This window comes from Cupressus sempervirens, chromosome 5 (assembly GCF_028749045.1).
Source record: "Cupressus sempervirens isolate cs-2001-9-10 chromosome 5, ASM2874904v1, whole genome shotgun sequence".
Lineage (NCBI taxonomy): Eukaryota > Viridiplantae > Streptophyta > Pinopsida > Cupressales > Cupressaceae > Cupressus > Cupressus sempervirens.
The window spans coordinates 14,271,620-14,290,959 of record NC_143122.1 but is presented as its reverse complement, the minus strand read 5'-3'; the positions used below and the strand labels follow the sequence as shown (position 1 = coordinate 14,290,959).

The window sequence follows — 19,340 nt, the reverse complement described above, 5'->3', positions numbered from 1 at the left end:
CATAAACCAAATGATAAGGAGTGATTCCTATGGACTCTTTAACTCTTGTTCTATCGGCCCAATAAGCGTATCCCAGTTGTGTGTGCCAATCTCTTGGGTTCCTGTCTAAAAGTTTTTCGATCACAGTCAAAAGGTTCTTGTTTGTGGATTGTGCTAGGCCATTTCCTTGGGGATGGTAACCTAATGAAAATTTTAAAATGATCCCGTGGTCGAATGCCCACGTATGAAATTTCAAAGAAATGAATGCAAAACCATTATAACATACAAAAGTAGAAGGACACCCAAACCTGGTAGTGATTCTTTCTTCTAAAAATTTGATGACAATCTCAACAGTGCAATTCTTGAAAGCTTGAGCTTTTGACCACCGAGTAAGTAGTCAATTGCAGTTAGAATATACCTGTGTTGTGCCAAGGAAGGTGGATTGATAGGACCAATGAAGTCAAGTCCCCACATTGCGAGAGGTCTCACCTCAATAATCGGCCACAAAGGCATTGCTGGATTCCTTTCTCTCTTTGCCAATGTCTGGCAAACATGACAAGTCTTTACGTGCTCGTGAGTGTCTTTGAACAAGGTTGGCCAATAGTATTCAGCTCTCAGTATCCAATGTGTCGTAGCCAAATTTGATCCATGTCCGTTCCCCATTTGTCATGAAAATGTTCCAAAATGTTTCTAGCTTCTTCTTTTCCAACACATCTCAAATGTATCCCCTTATGATTCTGCTTGTATAACACTGCTCGTTGCAACATGAATCTTTTGTTCTTGAATCTCAACGCTCGCTTCTGTACTGGAGTCAAATGTGAAGGGCACCAGTGATTTAACAAATAATTGACTATGTCTTGATACCATTCGTCCGAGTGCACATCCTCCAATTTGTAAACTTATTGCACAATTCTCGGTCCCTCTGATGCCATGGTCTGTGCCAATTGTTGTCCCCTAACCAATTTCATCGGTTGAATTTCTATGTTATATTCCCGGATAGTGGCAACCCACTTGCCTCTTCTTTCTCCAAGTTCATTTTGCATTAAAAGAGTCTTCACTGCTATGTCAGGCACAATTGCATGTACTTTGCTTCACAAGATGTAATGCCTGAGCCTCTTCATCGCCTTCACCAAGGCATAAGCTTGTAGCTCCAGATTTGGATAATTCAATTCAGCCTCCCTAAAAGGTGCACTCATGAATGTTATCAGGTGCTCTTCACCTACCTCATTCTTTTGTGTTAAAATGGCCGCACAAGTGTGATTAGAGGTGAAGGAATATATATTGAATGGCCTTTCATAATCTGGGCTTACTAGAACTGGTGCATTGATGATAGCCTACTTTATTTCTTCAAATGCCTTCTTCGCTGCTGGAGTCCAATCCATTTTTCCATCTTTCTTTAACATGTCATTCATTGGCTTTACAATCTCAGCAAATGCGGATATGAACTTTCTCACGAAGTTGATCTTTCCAAAGAATGATTTGAGCTCTTTCTTGCTAGTTGGTACACCAAGTTTGGAAATTGTCTCCACTCTCTCTGGATCTATCATGATACCCTTTTCTGAAATTATCGATTTACCGATTTTCTGAATTTCCCAAGAAGTTACCAATTTATCTCCGATATATACCAAGAAAACCTTTTTTTGCCTTGCTGAAAAGTGGCAGAGAACGAGATTTTGAACTATGGACCATAGCATATAAGACAAAAGTTGAACCCAAACTGCTACACAGCTGTAGAACTACTGAAGATTCAAAAAATTGTCACCTACATAGTCATCTAATCAGCAGGATGCTGACCTTGAAGCCTGATGACCAATTGAAATACAAACATACAGCTATTCATTATATTTTGCTATCTGTGATCCATAAATCTCTGTAGGCCACTAAAATGAAAATAATTTTGAGACCCTATCATTGTGAACTAAATATTGGCATCCAAAATTATCTTTGCTTCCCTATTGAAACTGTCCAAGCCGTTTTCTAGTGCAAATAACTCATCCAGTGTGTTGTTCACAAGAATGGTATCTAGTGCTTCATTGGTGCAGATGAATGAGGACAAGGTGGGTAACACTGTACCAAATTCACTTTTCCACTGGTCCAGTGGTTTGATTATCCCATTGATAATCAAAATACTTGGCATGATCTTCTTGACAATACTCTCTAACAATCGCATATTGCCCTTGACCTATTTCTCCAATCTTGACATATATGCATTGACCTCTCCCAATACAATTACCATTTCAATTGTAAAAGCAAGATTATCCAGGATACTCTGATAAAATCTTGCACACTTGTAAACTTGCTCTGTAGTTGAAGCTCTAGGAATCCACCTGTGTACTATCCTTTTGATATTTTTTTGATCTTGTATATACTTAACATATGCAACTTTTACGTTGAGGAAGGCCTTACAAGTCCACAAGCCTAATTATAATCTTGGATAACCTACGGCCTACCAGGTCATCAACCACAATGTTCACCCTTTTGCTCCTTAGCCTCCTGCAACTATTCTTCCAGCTCTTTGACTCTTTTAAGGCATTGCTTTCACATCATGTACTGATATCTCTGTAGAGCTGGAACAAGTGGAGACAATTGGAAATGCAGTACTTGTGGGTGATTGCAATAGTGATTGTGACTTATTATACTTGGCCATTAGCATTATGTGATCAGCCTGCAACTTTTCAAAATCTAGCTGAAGCTTTTTTGTTGTTGCCTCATTGAAATGTGCAATATTAACTGCAAGAGATGTTGCTTAAGAAGTTGTAGAATCTACTCTCTTTACAATGAAGCTCCCAGATAATCCTGTATGCTTTCTGCTACTCTGGTTTGTTAGTAGTTGGGGCTATTGCCCAAATTGCCAGGGTTTCATGCCTAGTACTGAAACAAGAACCAACATAAGCCTTTGCGGCTTGCTCCTTAGAATTGATAGCTTCTTCATCATGTCTTCTTATAGAATCAAGGGAAATTGTAGAAGCAACATCTCAATCTGGAAGCAACTACAAACCACTGTTTTGAACCAGCCTGCTTCCTTCTGAAGTGACAGTGTCAATGTTAAAATACACTTCCTTCAACACTTGCTAGGCAATGTCATCTTGTTTTTTAAAGGAAATTTGAGAAAAGACAAATAAAAGCTGCAAAAGTTATACACAAATAATATGGTGCTTCATGTCATTTAAATCAAATACGTGGCATACTTACATTATTCCTATATCCTATTTATTTGGAAACTCCCTAAACAACTTTCCTAAATATACTAAGTTGTTTTAACAACTCAACATATCCGTATTACTAATATGTTAACCTAATTAACAAACTGTAATGTACCTAATTATTTTATGCATCCTCTAATGCAATATTCCTAGCACACCCCATATTACATCATTCTCCAAATGAGAATGAGTGGACCAACAATACTTGATGGCAACTTTCAATAATGCATCATAAAGATATGAGTAGGGACATAAGCAATAGTTGAACTAGCCTCACTATGCTCATTGTACTTTCATCCAAGGATAGGGAGAAACACATCTGCCCATGGAATCAAGGATAGGAACTAACACAACTATCCGAGGTCTTACGAGTAGTTTGGATAGGGACAAACACATCTATCCAGTATTCATTATGAGGGAGGGCACACATGTCGATTCACACTAATTATGGTAGGGGACACACATCCAATTGAAATTACTCGACAAAGACGTGATTGGGGACATAAACTTCCAATCACATATAACATCTTGTGGATGGGGACGAACACATCTATTCACAAACAACCAAAATCTGTAATTGGGGAAAAACAGATCCAGTCACAAATACAAGCTTTCTATTTGATTTAGAAAACGTATTCCTCCTTACTGTTTCATTGTGAATGGTCTTTAGTATCTACATCGAAAAGTCATTCTTAATCATTTTATGCAGCCAATGTTAAACCTGTATTTAGCTTGTCCTCAAGGAGATCCTTGGCACATTGAATGCAATTCATAATAATGTGTCCCCTTTTCTTGCAATAGTAGCTAACATTGAAAAAATGATTTCCCTTTGATGTAGAAGAACTAGATTTGAAGGAATTGTTAGACTTTTTTTTTTTTTTTCCAAACATTGCAGTTTCCTTTATAGATGAGTCAATTTCTTAACTCCTTTATCAATCAAAGAAGATATTATATCATCTAGGCTAGCACCTATTTTGTTTAATGAGAACATAATATTACCATATCTAAGAGGCATTTATTTAACAAAAAAGTATTTGCATCATCATCATTATCTATTTTAGCATTTATCTCTGCTAATTGATTCATTAAGGAATTAAACTTACTAATATGTTGAACAATATTGTCACCTTCCATCATTTTCAGCCCCAACAATTTTTTCTTTAAACCCATCTTTGCATTTGATTCTTTTGATTCAAACAAAGTGTTCAAGTCATACCACACTTTCTTTGAGGTCTTCGATAAGTTAATATGGTGGAGGTATGCATCTAAAAGTCCAAGACCAAACAAAGCTATTGCTCTTTGATCCTTCGCCATCCATTTTTTGCTTCCATCAACATCAATTGGCCTTTTTGTTGCAGCACTTACCACATCCCATAGATCCTTTTCAATAAGGATTGATTATAACTTGATTTTCCATGTGTCAAACTCTAAGCCTTCAAAGCTTTCAATAAAAGTACTGTTTCTCTCCATATTAAAAATATCTACCCCCTAGTCAAAATAATGTCAAAGGTGTCATGGTCCACCGATTATGCAGCTTGACTTGTTTGAGTACACTATTATATTTGATTCTTATGAGATTGATACAAAATAAACCACTCCCTTCTTGTACATATATCCTATCATATCAAAGGACTACCAATAAATAAATAAGAATGTCCTAAGCAACAGAATCTAGCATTCTTTTCTTTGAAAAAGCTCACCTCTTGGAAACACTCTCCCTACCCCACAAGAAACTCACATGCCCACTAGTAGCATCATTAACAGCAATGTCAAAAGAGTTCCAAACAAATGTATATAATGGTGTTGTTTGCTCTATTTACTTTAACTTTGACGGATTGTATTGTGCCGCTATGGGTCTAAGCTCCTCTTGTGATTTCTATGGTCATAATAACTTACCCCGATACAGTAGTAGTTTGAAAGCATCTCATTTGAGTCCACTTACAGATGTGCCAGAGTGTGGCATTCCTGCCCCTGATTATGGATCAGTTTATCTCATTTTCAACTGTTTTTATATGTCAAATCCTCTGTGAAGGGTACACAGAGAGGTAAGGGTGCAGGTCATTGCATGTCAGAAGTGCCCCAGGACACGCAGACCATTATTGGAGTGCATTTCTCAAGTGCAGAGGGTGAATCATCATATCCAGGTGTGTCTTGAATCTAATGTCAAAAATTGTCATGTGACTATGCAATACCACAAATACAAAAAACTGCAGTGGCAAAAGAAGAGAACGATTCCTGGTTGATGCTATGAGCAATTAAATTCAAGTCAAATTCTATTAAATTCAAATTGAATTCAACTTTTCTCAGAATCCATAGATATAAATCTGAGGAAGCCAATACAATCTTCAACTAATGAAACTTCCGTGCAAATTATATAAATCCTAGAACATACAGTTCTCACTAGTTGAAAAGTCATAGAAAATAAAGCTCTATAATTTTCTATATTCCAAGCATGCAGTAAAAAATTTCTGGATAGATGGATATGCTATTGCAATTGATAGTTTGCTTAATAAAAATGTAATTCTGCTGATCAACTTTGTACAACTGTGATTGTTCATTTTAGATAATCATAAGACAGCTAGTGCAAACTTCATTCATGATCAGAAAACCATATTTTTCTTTTCATTCAGTAGGTGAAGAGTAGGAAAATGGATGGTACCAACACAACTTAACAGAATCAGTTCTATAACAGTTGCTTTACATTATGCAAATGTAAACCACCTTTAAGGTCATATGACCTGGACTTGGCAACAATTTGGTGAAGCAAAAAAGTTAAGAGCAGGACCCATACTCTGGAAGAACTTGGGATAAAAAATAAACAAATTTAAAAGTAAAATTTGATAAAAACCCATATTTTCATTCATGAGAATTCCAATCACTCGAAATTAAAATAAGTATAAAAACATGTATCAAATAGGAAAACATCAATGTGATGGGGTGTAAAACATCAACCAATGTACAACTACAGAAAATGGAGTATTATAACTGTAGACTTTTCACTCAGTGAAAATTTCAAAAATTACTCACAAATTATCAATTTTACTGGTTTTCAAAGGTTTGTGTCAAATTTAGGGGTAATTGACCACTGGTGAAAAATATTGTTACAATGATCACTTAGTGGTTAGTGAACTGTTAATGAATGGTTCCACTATACAATTGAGACATTCGAATTTAATTATTTGAATAAGAATCAATAACTAGATTATAATAGTAGATACGAAGAGAAAGATACAGAACCCCGGACACCAAACAGGTCAACCTGGTTTTGGAAACAATGGAATTTCAAACTTGCATCTGCTGACTTGGACAACTTATCATTCAGCCACGTGGTCAGTTCCTTGGCATTCGAATTATATATCAAAAACAAATTGTTGTCATGATTTAATGACTCCAGCTTTCTGATTGCTAATCAAATATTTATGATATGCCGTATATAGTAGACTAATTGGAAATGGCATCCAATCAGGCAGCCCAGATAATCTTGGAGAGTAACCTGAAAGGAGACTCCTAATCTTTAGCCATCCTGAGGAGTGAAGTGATTCTTTCTGTAATTATGTTCAATCCCATACTGGGATCCACCAACCAGTATGCATTCTCTGCAGCAAAATTTCACTCCATCCAGGCTTTTGGACTCGGTCAACCTAATAAATGGACAAACACTGTACCCTTGAACCTCGGAAGCTCAAATAAATTAAACAATAAGACCAAATTACAAAAAAAAACAGATAATATGTAGAGTAAACAGGTAGGGTGCCTCAAAATTGTCATAACAGTCTTTCATAAGCTCCTTGAAAGGTTATTTACAAAAAGGGAACTTATTGGTGTTTGAAAATAAGACTATCATAACACTAAAGCCAAATTTAGAAAATATTTTAAAGAAGAACATTAATTAGAGCTAGCTTCTCCCTAAGATTGGCATACAGATTCTTCAAAAGTTGAGAAAATATTCATGAAAGCGCAACAACAAGTATTCCATAAGAATACTTGAGTTGCAAATTCGATAAAGATAAATACATATTGAAATGAAATACCAATTCACCACTAATGTACGGTAAGACATGTTTGGCGAGATATTTGATTTGGTGGGCGAACATTATTTTTAATTTGATAAGTCGCATCGGATAGAGATGAGGGAGAGGAAACACAATAACGGTAAGCATTTTTAAGTGATATACAATTCCAATTGCACAAGATTTTACAATGGGAAAAAGGCAACACCATTGATAAATACCTAGTAAGGTTGAAGGCATATTCATCGGCTGAAAATGTAAGCCTGAGAAGTGATTCAGAACCAAGAAAAAGTAAAAATGTCTATTAATGTGAATTAGAGATATTGCTTACCTGAACTACAGGAAAGCGGCTGCTCACCCTGATGTCGATTGGAGGATATACCCGGTGAGGCTTGAAACGGTCTGCATAAATATATACATTTCCTTATGAAGGGTGCTTATTGAGTTCCATGTAATGCCAGGGAGTCCTCAAAGATTCGATGGAATACAGCATAATTTACGTTTGTGTGGCGCTCACTTTCTCCCAAATTCTACTCACATTTTTGTATATTAATCAAAATAAAAATGTTTTTTTTTTTTTAACTACCCACCTACACCAATTAGTTTCCGAGAGTTCTAGGGGAAAGGTATCAACATAAGCGAAGCGCTCACTTGCTAATATACCGACTGAAAATAAATTAGGGAAAATATTCGAATTATCATGACGGTTCGTTTACTTGTTGGAATAGTAATGGAAATTATGATTTAAGTTTTGTATTTTCTATTTGGAGGTGTGCTCCATTATGAAACTTGAAAAAGACAAACTGAAAAGATTTCTCCGTGATGGGCATGCTACGATGTTCATCTACGGAATGAAGCATGGGTTGGAATGGGTCAGCATTATTGATGATCAAGCTGCTTTTGAAGAAGCTCTTAAGCAGCTGATTAAGGAGATGCGAGATACTAGAGGCCCTTTTTCTGATAGACTTGAGTTTTTTGCTCATATTCTTGAACGGAAGAAAGCTGTTTGGATGGAAGGAGAGCTAGGATGGACAACATGGATTGATGACGTGATGGTACTCTGGATTAGCTTATCTAATTTCCTTTTTGTAATCTCGTTGAAACTGTTACATATTGTGCTAGTTGATTGATCATGGATTACCAATTGAACTAGGAGGTTCAGGTTCCCCTCCCCTCTCTTGATTTTGTACCTATCTTTTTGAACTATCGATTATTTAATTTAAATAGGGAATAGGAATACATATTCCTATTTTATCGAAGAGCATAAGTTCATTCCAAAAATATATATGTTATTGGAATGGCTTATTCCTATTCCTATTTTAATTTTTTCTTATTTGATAATATTTTCAAATCTATTATTGAGTGTCCAATCTTATTTGATATTGATCTATTGGACCATAGATATGTCTCCAAGCAATGTTGGATCTCAGAACATCATTTGTCTCACCAATAATTAACACCACTCAAATGTGGATCTGTGGTCTGTAAAAAATGGGGTTGCTCTACTTGTGATGATTGCCAGAAACTACATTCAGCAATGTCACACTGAGGATCTCTATGTCTATCATAACCCAATTTTCTCAATCTAGAATTATCGGCCCTTAAGGTGCCATGTGGGATTTTGTTAAAATCATTTTTATGTTTTTGTAGGAATTGACGAGTAACATAAAGTAACAAATCTTGAAGAAGATAAGTAATTCCTAACAAATCAGTTATGTTTTGCATGAGAACCGTTACCAAGAATCGGCAGTCAGAGCTAATACCAAAAATCTATTCGAGAATGGGGGAGGGGATATATTTTTGGAGGTTTGGTAATGTAAGGTCCCTCCTCGTATGTAATTATCAAATATGAATTCTCTGTTAAAATCATTATAGGAGATTGAAATGGATATGAAGTAATGTTTTATGTTGTGAATGCCCTAATGAAAATTGAGATCAGTTGATACATCCATGTTTTAATACCTAGTGATTCGAAAGCTACTACATTATCTTGACTAATTAAGACATTAAAATTTCACTAACAATGATACAAGGCATTTTCACCTAATGATAAGGGTGTTGATTTTGGTACCTCAATGATTAAGTTTTATGCTTCAGATAGTTCAGTATTCTTTAATTGGTGTTGTTATGATGTTTAGGTATGTGCATGCCTAACGATGATTATACTAGTACTTAATCTGAAATTACTGAATAAGTTATATATTATATTTATTATGTGATTACTGATGATTAAATGTGAGTAGAAATGAATTAAACAGTTAGTTATATGAAAGATTCATGTTTTACTTTATGTGATTTCCCTGATAAGTTCTGTGTGTGTGTGTGTGTGTGTGTGTGTGTGTGTGTGTGTGTGTGTGTGTGAGAGAGAGAGAGAGATTTTCTTGAGCTATTCATGTGTGCAGGATATTTTAGCCAAGAAATCTAACGGAAAAATGAAACTGAACCCTATGTACCAATTGTGGAAACCAGGGTTGAGTCTAACAAAAGGCACAAACCCCATTGTTCGTATTTTATTTCTGTCGTGGATTGAATGAATGTATCATTTTGAAATCTTTAAAGTGTTAATGTTTTGTAACAGTGATTTTTCAATGTCACTTGATACTCGTGAATTGTATATGCATTCCAACATGATAGTTAGGGTTAACTGAGTAGAATTAAGATCTAAGTCGAACTAGGTTAGTGACCTTTTTGCTAATCAATTAGTAATAAAGATTAATTACCGTAATCAAGATTAGTGAGTAATCTGCATTTTGAAGGTTGTTAGAAAGTCCTAAAATTTTCTAGCTTTTGATAGGTCCCTAATTAATCTTTAAGGCCTAAAATCATGAAATCTAAGTACCCAAGGGGTATGGGTATGGGTTGGGGGCATTTTCCACTCGCCTAGCCCCTTTTGTTAACTTTTATGGTCACTCAGAAACTCCATTTTTGCTTTATTGCGAAAATTGATTGTTTCCATCATGAGTTGGATAACTTTAACTCCACCTTGAGGTTAGCCTTAGGTCTAGTTGAGTTGGAAGCCTCTAGAACTTTAGGCAAGTTGGGGAGTTATTGCTTTTTGGAGTGGTTGAGTTTAGGATCATATTTAGAGGCAATTTTGAGAGGGTTTTGAGTGTTCACCCAACCTCTAGTTTTAGAGTGGAATTCAAGATTGAAGGAGAAGGAGAAGGAATGGAATGCTAATCTCAAATCTATTCATTTGCCATAACCCGATTTCTAAGGTAGGAATCCCTCAACTCATGTTGTTCATGTTTTGTTCGTGCTCAAGTTATTGTGTTTGCATTTGTATATTCGTATGTGTGTTGAGTATGTTTGGGAGGGATTGAAACAAGTTTTCTTAAATGTCTTTCCTTTGTGTTTTGTTTTGGATTTCGAAGGGATTGTATGGGTTGTATTGGCATTACTCACCCTCGGATAGGGTAAAAGTGGCCATGTACGGGAGGAGGTCTTTAGTTGGACTCCAATAGTGTAGAGTCTCTTCTCAAAATGAGAAGAGAGAAAGAGAGTAGGGTGTTATGGGCCCCTACTTGTCAGCACAAACCATGTTTTGAGTTTTGAAATTTGAGAAGTAAAAGAATGAATGTCCTTGTGATATCAACCCTGAAAGGGCATTTGTGGAAGAACAGAAGTTCTTGAGATTTTAGCCCCGAAAGGGCATGTGGTATGGTGTTGTGGCCAACGTCTCCTCTTGGAAAAATCCACCTTCTCCCTAGTCTGGTTCAATGTCGAACCTATTGTGCAAATTTGGATGGGAATGAATGTTTGAATTTGTCTTCATGTTGAGTTTGGTTGTCTCCTGGTCAGTTTCTGTTCTTTCCATGATCATTGTGATGTGTTGCAAGCTTCGTAAAGGTTTCCCTATTGTGGAGCCAAGAAGGAAATTCAGAATTGTGTTTGAAATTCAGTTATTTTGGGAGATTTCTCCTCAGGATTGAAATCTTGTGTAAAAATGTTATTGTTAACTTATTGTGGAAATGGCAACGATGTCGGGTTATCTTCCTAGTTCTTTCCCAGCAGAGCCTTTGAATCAAGTGGTCAGTAAAAAAATGATTGAGTAATATACTTGCTTATGATATTTCTAGTTCATTTCAGTTTTTGCATATAAACTTATAAATCAATTGAGATGATGTTTACCTTACTTCGGCATTCTTATGTTTTGTAATCATATTCATTTGATTTAGTTAATTTGATAAAATGATGAAATATAATCTTGAAATTATAAGATCCAACTATGTTAAAGAGAATTTGATGATATGATTGGTGTTTCACTTGGTAAATTTCATATGTATTAGAAAGCATAATGCTTCTTTTCAAATGTTCAAGCATTACATTCAACATCTACATTATATATCAACTTAGAAAAAAAAAATTCCCCTTGACTAATAAATAAATTTGAAAATTCACACTTAGAAAAAAAAAAGGCCTTCAAAAAAATGTGTTCTGAAGAGCAATTATGCTCTGGATTTTGTATGGGATAGGAATTTAATTGTTTCCTTGGACAGAGAATCTTAGAAGATTCTCTAATTATTCTTTAAACTTATTGAAAATTTAAATAAATAAAGAAAAATAAAATAGAAAATGCATAAAGAAAATCCTAAATATCCTAAGTCCTTACCTAATAAACTTTTAAAACTTATTACACCCCCCCCTCTTTAAACTGCCCCCACTCATTACTACCTAGCCGTTGTCAAGGCTTCAATAAAATCTGCAAAAAAAACGTATCCTAGGTGCCCCTATGTGAGTTGACATATCATCTTCCTAGCAAATGAGATTTTGGGCAAATGTGATTAGAGCAGGTTGTGTTTAAAGTCCAAACTATTCATACTTTTTACCCTCCTTGCCTTTCTAGGCGTACACTCCCTTGTAGGCATGTCATTAACACCCCTGACTCATTCCTTGCCATAAATCCTTGTCTGCATTTTCTAGGCATTAGTTTGCAAGTGGGAAAGAATGGAGTTTTAAAACAAACATAGTTAATTTATTCAATGCAAAAAAAAAGTTAACCTTTGGTCACCCTTGATAAGACATCACCTCATTACCTCATTGCCTCCTTGGTACGTGTCCAAGGCAAGTGGGGAACAACACATGGGGTTGCTTGGTCAGCATACCTCCATCTTGGTAAACACATGGGGGTTAAGTTTAGTGGTAGGTGTGATAGGATTAGATGGGAATATTCTTGATAATAACTTCATTGCCCTCCCCACCCTCCAATCGCATAAGACCTGAGTTTTTTGTTTGGGTAGCGTGCAGAGTACTTGGGGATAGGGTGCCCATGTGGTTAGTTGGGGGTTTTGTTTTTGTGTGTTAATGGTTAGTATGGGTTTTAGGTAAGTTAAGGGGTGAAGGGGAGTTAGTGGAGTGGATGGTTAAGGTTTAAGTTAGAATGTTAGAGGGAGGGTAGGTAGTATGTGGGTGTGTTTAGGGTTAAGTTAGTATTAATAAAGTGTAGATTAGTTTTAGTATGTTTTTAATTAGTATTTTAGTAATGTTTATAATTGTCTTTATCTTGGCATTAGTTAAAAGTTAAATTAGCTTAAATTTAGTTTAAGTGTAAGTTTAGTTAGTTTCAAATTTATTTATTAGATAATTTTAGTAATTAGAGTTAGATGATAAGTTAAGTTGTTAATGATTAGTATTAGATTAATAAATAGTTTTTAGTTTGTGTTAAAATTATTTTATTAGTATATGTTAGTGTTAAAATTATAATTGGTTTTGAGTTAGTAAGGTTAATAAAGTTAAGCTAGATTTAACTTATTTAGTTAATGTTTTATTTAAGTCTGGGAATGTGTTAGCTTTTAGTAATAGCATAAAAGTCATGTTAGTTATTATTAAGTTAAAATAAGATAGTAATTAAAATTGGATGTTAGAGTTATTTTTGTTATTTGTAATTTATTAATGTAATGATTAGTAAATAATGTTTAGGTTTATATTAATTTCATTTAATAGTGATATAATAAAATTATAGTTGATTTCATTTAGCTCCCTTTATATAAATAAATTAGTAATTATTTAGTATCAATTTAAGTTTAATTTAATTCAAGATTATAGATATATTATATCTTTGAATATTCAATTAAAAAAATTTGATCATAATATTATTGAAATTGCAATGAAGGCATCTTAGGGTTAGTAAGTGTCATGTTATTGTGCAAAGGTTTTATAGGCTATGCTAATAACCAGAATCAAGTGCTAATGGTGATAGGTCAACTTCTTGAAGATGTAAAACTAGCTCATCAAGGAGTTTGACTCAGAACACCGAATAAATATGAGATAACATGTATTAAACATAGTATTTTTTTGGACTTAAAAAAAAATTACGTGTGTTTTTGGCCCCGTATTTTGGGCATGACAGGTAACTACTTCTTGGAGGTGGTAAAAGAGTTTCTGAACAGTGGGTGTTAAAAACCACGTACGCATTCCAATCTATGGGGGGAAGAATTAGCTAGAACGACCCATCCAGATATCAGTCCCAATAGTTAGGGAATCCATAGTCTTCCTAAGAAGAGCTTAACTAAATGGAAGAGGAAGGAGGAAGGGATCACGAGAGTCAACAGAAAAGGACATTAGCAACTTTGGTGCAGATAGAAACTGTGGGCAAAGTTATCATTAATAATCAAAAGGAGCATTCTGCAATCTAGGTTCCACAATTTCTTTTGAATAATATCATTTGTAATGATTGTTAATCTAATTTTATTGCTATCAAATGAGATTATAAACCATTTACTTTTTTTCCCTCTAGAGCGAAAGATTTGAATTTAGGAAGTAATCGTGTAGTTAAATTCCTGTTACTATAGTATGTGATCTTGATATCATGCATTTTAATATCTTTGGTTAATTGTAAATTGGGACACTTTCTCTAAACTTAATGATTAGGCAATGGTATAAAAACATTAACGTGACTTGTTGTTGATAAATGGCCATACGCCCATTCCTATTATATAGTCAGAATGAATCTAATTAAAGGAATGAATAGTGCTTCAATCCCCTCAGTCTTGTTTTTCTTGATACAAAAAAGTCTACACCATTTGGATCCTTAATAGTTTTGCTACTATGTGGCTATGATTCATACTATATTTCATTAAGAGATTCCATAGTAGAAAATGTTTAAGGATACATAGACAAATTACTCTCATGGATAGAAATGACATAACTCTCCTATTATTATTTTAATTTGAACCATTTAACTTCTTTTTACATAAAAAATCATGATGAAGAGTGAGGAAAACATACATAGGATTGAATTGGTCCCTAAATTTAAAAACTTGAAATGCACTCACAATTTATTGTTGTACATTCTTCTTCTTCTTTGCATTGCACATAGACCATGCAAAAGATTGATTTCATGACCTTAAGCCATTTTAGATGAATCAAACTATTGTAATAGAGACACCCTATTATAATAGAGAGACACAAGTTGTATATTGATTGTGACTTAATCTGAGGAAAAATAAATGTAGATGCTCTTGCTCCACAAAAATAATGTTTAACTAAAGTGATTCTATTAAAGAAGATGTTTATAAGTACAATTGAGTGAAATACTTCAAAAATTATTGATTTATCCATGCTTTGATTCCCATTCAATGAATTATAATGTGGTTGTAATCTAGTTTTGAAGTGATTGATTGTAAATTTTGAGAAGTGTGGTCTTTTGTCTTCCAAGGAGTCGAAAATGAAAATTTGTTAAATTAGACACATTTCAATGAGAAAGTTGAGTATTTCCTTACACTAGTGAAGTGGTGTTGGTAAACTTAAGTGAATATTGAAATTATCTTAGTATGTGTAAGAAGAATGTCTTTGTACAGTCTACTTAATATGATGTGATTGTGTCATGATATGATTTGTATGACAATGTAATATGTGGAAGTTTATGTTGTCTTGCAATAGTTATCCTTGATGATGTATGATCAACTATGATATTATTGTAGGAGAATTTAGGATGGAATTATATGTTGGATGATTTATTTTGCTACTTGCCAGTAATGTGATCAGTAAGCTACTTCGGGCTAAGTTGTTATTGCATATTTATTTTCTATGCATGGTCAAATGTCCACCCAGATGGCGAGTATTGTATGATTGACCTAAATTATTGAGTATTTCATTACTATGGAAGAAGTTCTTTGATGTAAATTTTATTATTACATTTAAATCATCATAATGACTAATCATCTATAATTCCTTTTCTTATAACATGATTTTGGCCAATGAGTAGACCTTTAATTTAGAGAAAAACATGCAGGACAAATGTAATCTTATGTGATTGAAAATGTTATATAATGGGTGCACCTTGAGCATTATGGATGCACAATTATATTAGGCAGTTGATTTGTTTCATGTGGAATAAATTATTGTATTAAGAGTGTTGCATAATTTGGATCAGATATCTAGAAATATTACACATAGAGATAACTAAGTATTGATAGTGTGGTGAATTTTAGATTTATTGTAACACGATTTAATTATAATGAACTATAAGTCACTAAGAGAGTGATTGTACTACCTTACTATTATGAGATGAAGTCAAAAATTTTGGAAAGATTTTTCCTTAACATATGATATGCCTTCCTAATGCACATATGTGAAGAAAACTATTGAGCTAAATTACTTTTCCTATGGAATTGACTGAAACATATTATCTTGCATTTGACTAGAAAAATTTGTGTTACTTGTCTTTGCAAAGATGTGTTACTTGTCTAGTTGAATTGTAGACAATGTATTGCACAATTTCATTACTTTTATTGGTTTTATCTGTTTAGTCTTTCTCAATGTCGGGCTGGGTATCTTTCATGTCAAGAAAGATTCTGGGGAAGCTTAACAAATTCGTGGTAAGGTGGTATAACACTCCTACATTATTCTCACCCCTTATATTCTTAGATAGGTTATAGAGCTCGTTTCAACTCGGCCATCATGGTCATTAGACCATCTAGTATCTAGTATCTAGTATATGTATTCTTTTAAATTTAATGTTAATTAAATATTTATGTTGACTAGTCAATATCCCAATTACCTTGACTCTCTTTGATATTTTGCATTTTACAAAGATTGTTGATGTGGCATTGGTTTTGTAGGGGCAGTCTTTACAGTGCCATGGTATTTAGGTTAATCGGGGTGGGGTTCGATTAGCTAATTGGAGGGCAGGAGCTACTACTGGTGGATGTGACTTATGTTGGATTAAAGCTTTGTGTATCTACCATATGTCCAAGTCAACATAATTTTGTAAAAGAAAATTTGTATATAATACCCATCAATGGGTATCTTGAAGGTTAATGGTTTATCTATTCGACAATTGGTTGGTTGGATAACTATGTGAAAATTCTAGCTAATTGTAGTTAGCTGATTCATTTTTTGAAGCATTCTATATATTCCTTAATTCAAATTGTTTGTAAATGGGAAAACATAATGTGAAAGAAATGACAATAGAGCATATATTAAAAGGAAATATTTTAAGAGTGAATGAATGACATATACATGGTGATCGAATGATCTTGAAACCTATACTGCATAAAATTTTGAACCTTTCTGTGAAGTAGTTCAAGTTTGTTGATTTCATCTTGTGTTGAAGATTAAAGTTGGGAGGTGACATCTAAGGGTGATCAACAGTAATCATTTTCTCTTCTCAAGTTTGGGGTGCCCTACTTCCAAAATTTGTAAGTAATTTGTTGAATCTGAATCTAATTATTTTTTCAATTCCAATTCCAATTTCGATCTCAATCTTGTACAACGAAACAGGGGATTAACATATTCTCAATTGAATTCTAGCTGAACCAAATGGGACTAGAATTGTTATTTCTCATTCTCAATCTCCATTCCCATTTTCATTTCTAATTTTCAATTCATGTTGGCTTTTGCAAAAATTGGATTTGGAAAATTTTGTGTCTATGTCCAAAATTTTAAAATGGAATTAAAAATGCAGAAATCTAATTTTATGTCAAAATCAGATTATCAGACTTCCTACTAGCTACTTGGAATTGAAAATCAAAACCTAGTTACAATTTTTTGAGGAGTGTAAAAAAATTAGATTGGACTATTTTTTGAAGTTAGACTACAAAGTTACAACATTATTTACCTAAAAAAAATGAATCTCATGGCAAGAAACACAATTTGAATCTTGGAAAGCCCCACAAATGCTCTTGTACACAGATTCTACAAAATTGATTAGAATTAGAAAAATGTGCATGCCAACAAAAATCGCAAGTGTTTTCACATAGGTGGCCACCATCTCATCCTCAAAGGGCTTGGGATACTTAGGGAACTCCAAAACAATAAGTCATTTCTCATAATCACATTCATCTAGAAGAATCATCTTCCAAGACAACCTATTGCTCCAATTTCAAGATGGGTCATTCAATAGAGAATACCCTGACCCCGATGTTGTCTTGCACCACACTATTTGATGAGATTGTATAACATGGGAGAACTGTGCAGAAGAAGGATGAAAGCTTTTGGAATGAATTAAAAATGATGTTTTATGGGTACGAGGAAATGTGAACAACCCCTAATTGCATAACTTTGTATAGAAGAGAAACTTCTTACTAAAACAAAACAATGTCTCCTACATTAAGATATCAAAAGTGACTTCTTTGATTTCTACTTGAAATGGATGTAGGAATGCAAAGAGATTAGAAGTTGCCTAGGCGAGAAGTGAAGCATACCAGTGCCCATGCAAACTGAATTTTAGAAGCATACCAATGCTCATGTAGAAAAAAAATCCTAATTCTAATTCTAATTTGAAGAACAAAACTCAAAAATGTAATCTTCCCACCCATCTTCGAGATGAACCAAACTATTCTACTAAAATTACAAAAATCATTTTCAAGATTTACAAAACCTTGATTTGGCTAAATTGAGATTTGTAGAAATTCCACGAACCAAAATGGAACCTTTGGGTTTTCATAATTGTTATAGCTTTTGTCATAGATATTCTTTAATTATTATTTATGAAAGAGTTCAAAAAAATGCAAACACATGTATTAATAGTCAATCATTTTTAAGTTTGTTTGATTGGTGATTGGCCCATTCATACACCATTATTGGAATATTTCATATAGACTACTGGGATATTTAGCCACAAGTACTAACATTTTTTAGTGAGTGATTATTGGTGTATGAACATAGTAGGTATCATACAAGTATTTTGAAATAGAACTTTTAGACCACTTTGTGCTTCATGAACCCTATGGAGAGATCTGTGAATACCCAAAAACCAAAATCTTAGCTTTAAGCACTTCCCTCACCTACAGTGGTACATTGAAAAAATCAACAAAATCTAACTTACAGTTTACGAGTTCTAAGTGTGCAAAGTTAGTCCAAATGGCTATTAGGTGTTTTCTCCTAACAATTGCACCTTTTGTATGTATAAGTTTTCTTTCCTCAATTTAAAACTAGCATTTGCATGAAAAGAAAGTGCAAGAGTTGCGCCTATAGATAACTATATATAAATTATTATAAAATTTATCTATGAATAAAATATATACTAATTTTATTTATCATTTTTTGATATTGTGATATTTAAAATATGGTGTATTTAAATTATTATTTTTGTGTAAAAATAATATTCCATGTGATATTTCAAAACATACTCATATTACATAACTTTTGAATGAGTATTTTGCAACAAGTTCAAATTTGTTTGGAATGTCTTCTCTATTTTTTTGTTCTTAAGTAAAATGAGCCTCTCTCTTTTTGGTAATATTATGGGGGTGTTGGGGCATAAATGTCCACTTCTTTGTTCACAAAAGTCTTTAGCCATGCATTTAAGTGTTTTAAAACTAATATAACTCCATATACATTTGTTCAAAATTGGGTGTGTTGTATGTGAAATTTTAAGTATAAAAATGATCTCTTTTTGTCATCTTTTTTTACTTAGGGTTTGAAGGATTGTCCATGAAAATAAATAGTTCGAGGGTAAACTATATGCTATGCTCCACTACCAAAGTATTTACAAATTAAGAAGGTTGGAGTTTATGCATACATCAAACTATATAATCATTTATAAAGCTTAGAATTTCTTTCATATAAATTTATAAATTTGAAATATTTATTTTACTATAAATTTGTCAAGTTTTGATTATCTATTATAAAGAGACTTTGATAATTTTGTTTGGACCCTCATTAACTTTGATCCCTTTTAGAAAATAAAAAAGATGGAACCCAT

The 19,340-nt window shown here is 33.7% G+C and overlaps 1 protein-coding gene and 1 long non-coding RNA gene across 2 annotated transcripts in view; both read right to left on the bottom strand.

The window, feature by feature from the left end:
* Window positions 1-8,036, bottom strand: part of LOC149554375 (Mitochondrial transcription termination factor family protein) — a 57,798-nt gene extending 49,762 nt beyond the window's left edge. Inside the window, exons 1-2 of the mRNA XM_089828852.1 lie at window positions 7,997-8,036; window positions 7,524-7,615 (exon numbers count right to left, since the gene is read on the bottom strand). Coding sequence (XP_089684978.1) covers window positions 7,524-7,615; window positions 7,997-8,036 — 132 coding nt within the window. The remainder of the gene's footprint in view (window positions 1-7,523; window positions 7,616-7,996) is intronic.
* LOC149554376 (uncharacterized) lies at window positions 6,155-7,480 on the bottom strand. The gene is made up of 2 exons (XR_016364355.1): window positions 7,414-7,480; window positions 6,155-6,823 (listed from the first exon to the last, which is right to left on the bottom strand). It is a non-coding gene; the product is annotated as an uncharacterized LOC149554376 (long non-coding RNA).
* Window positions 8,037-19,340: the final 11,304 nt, after the last annotated feature.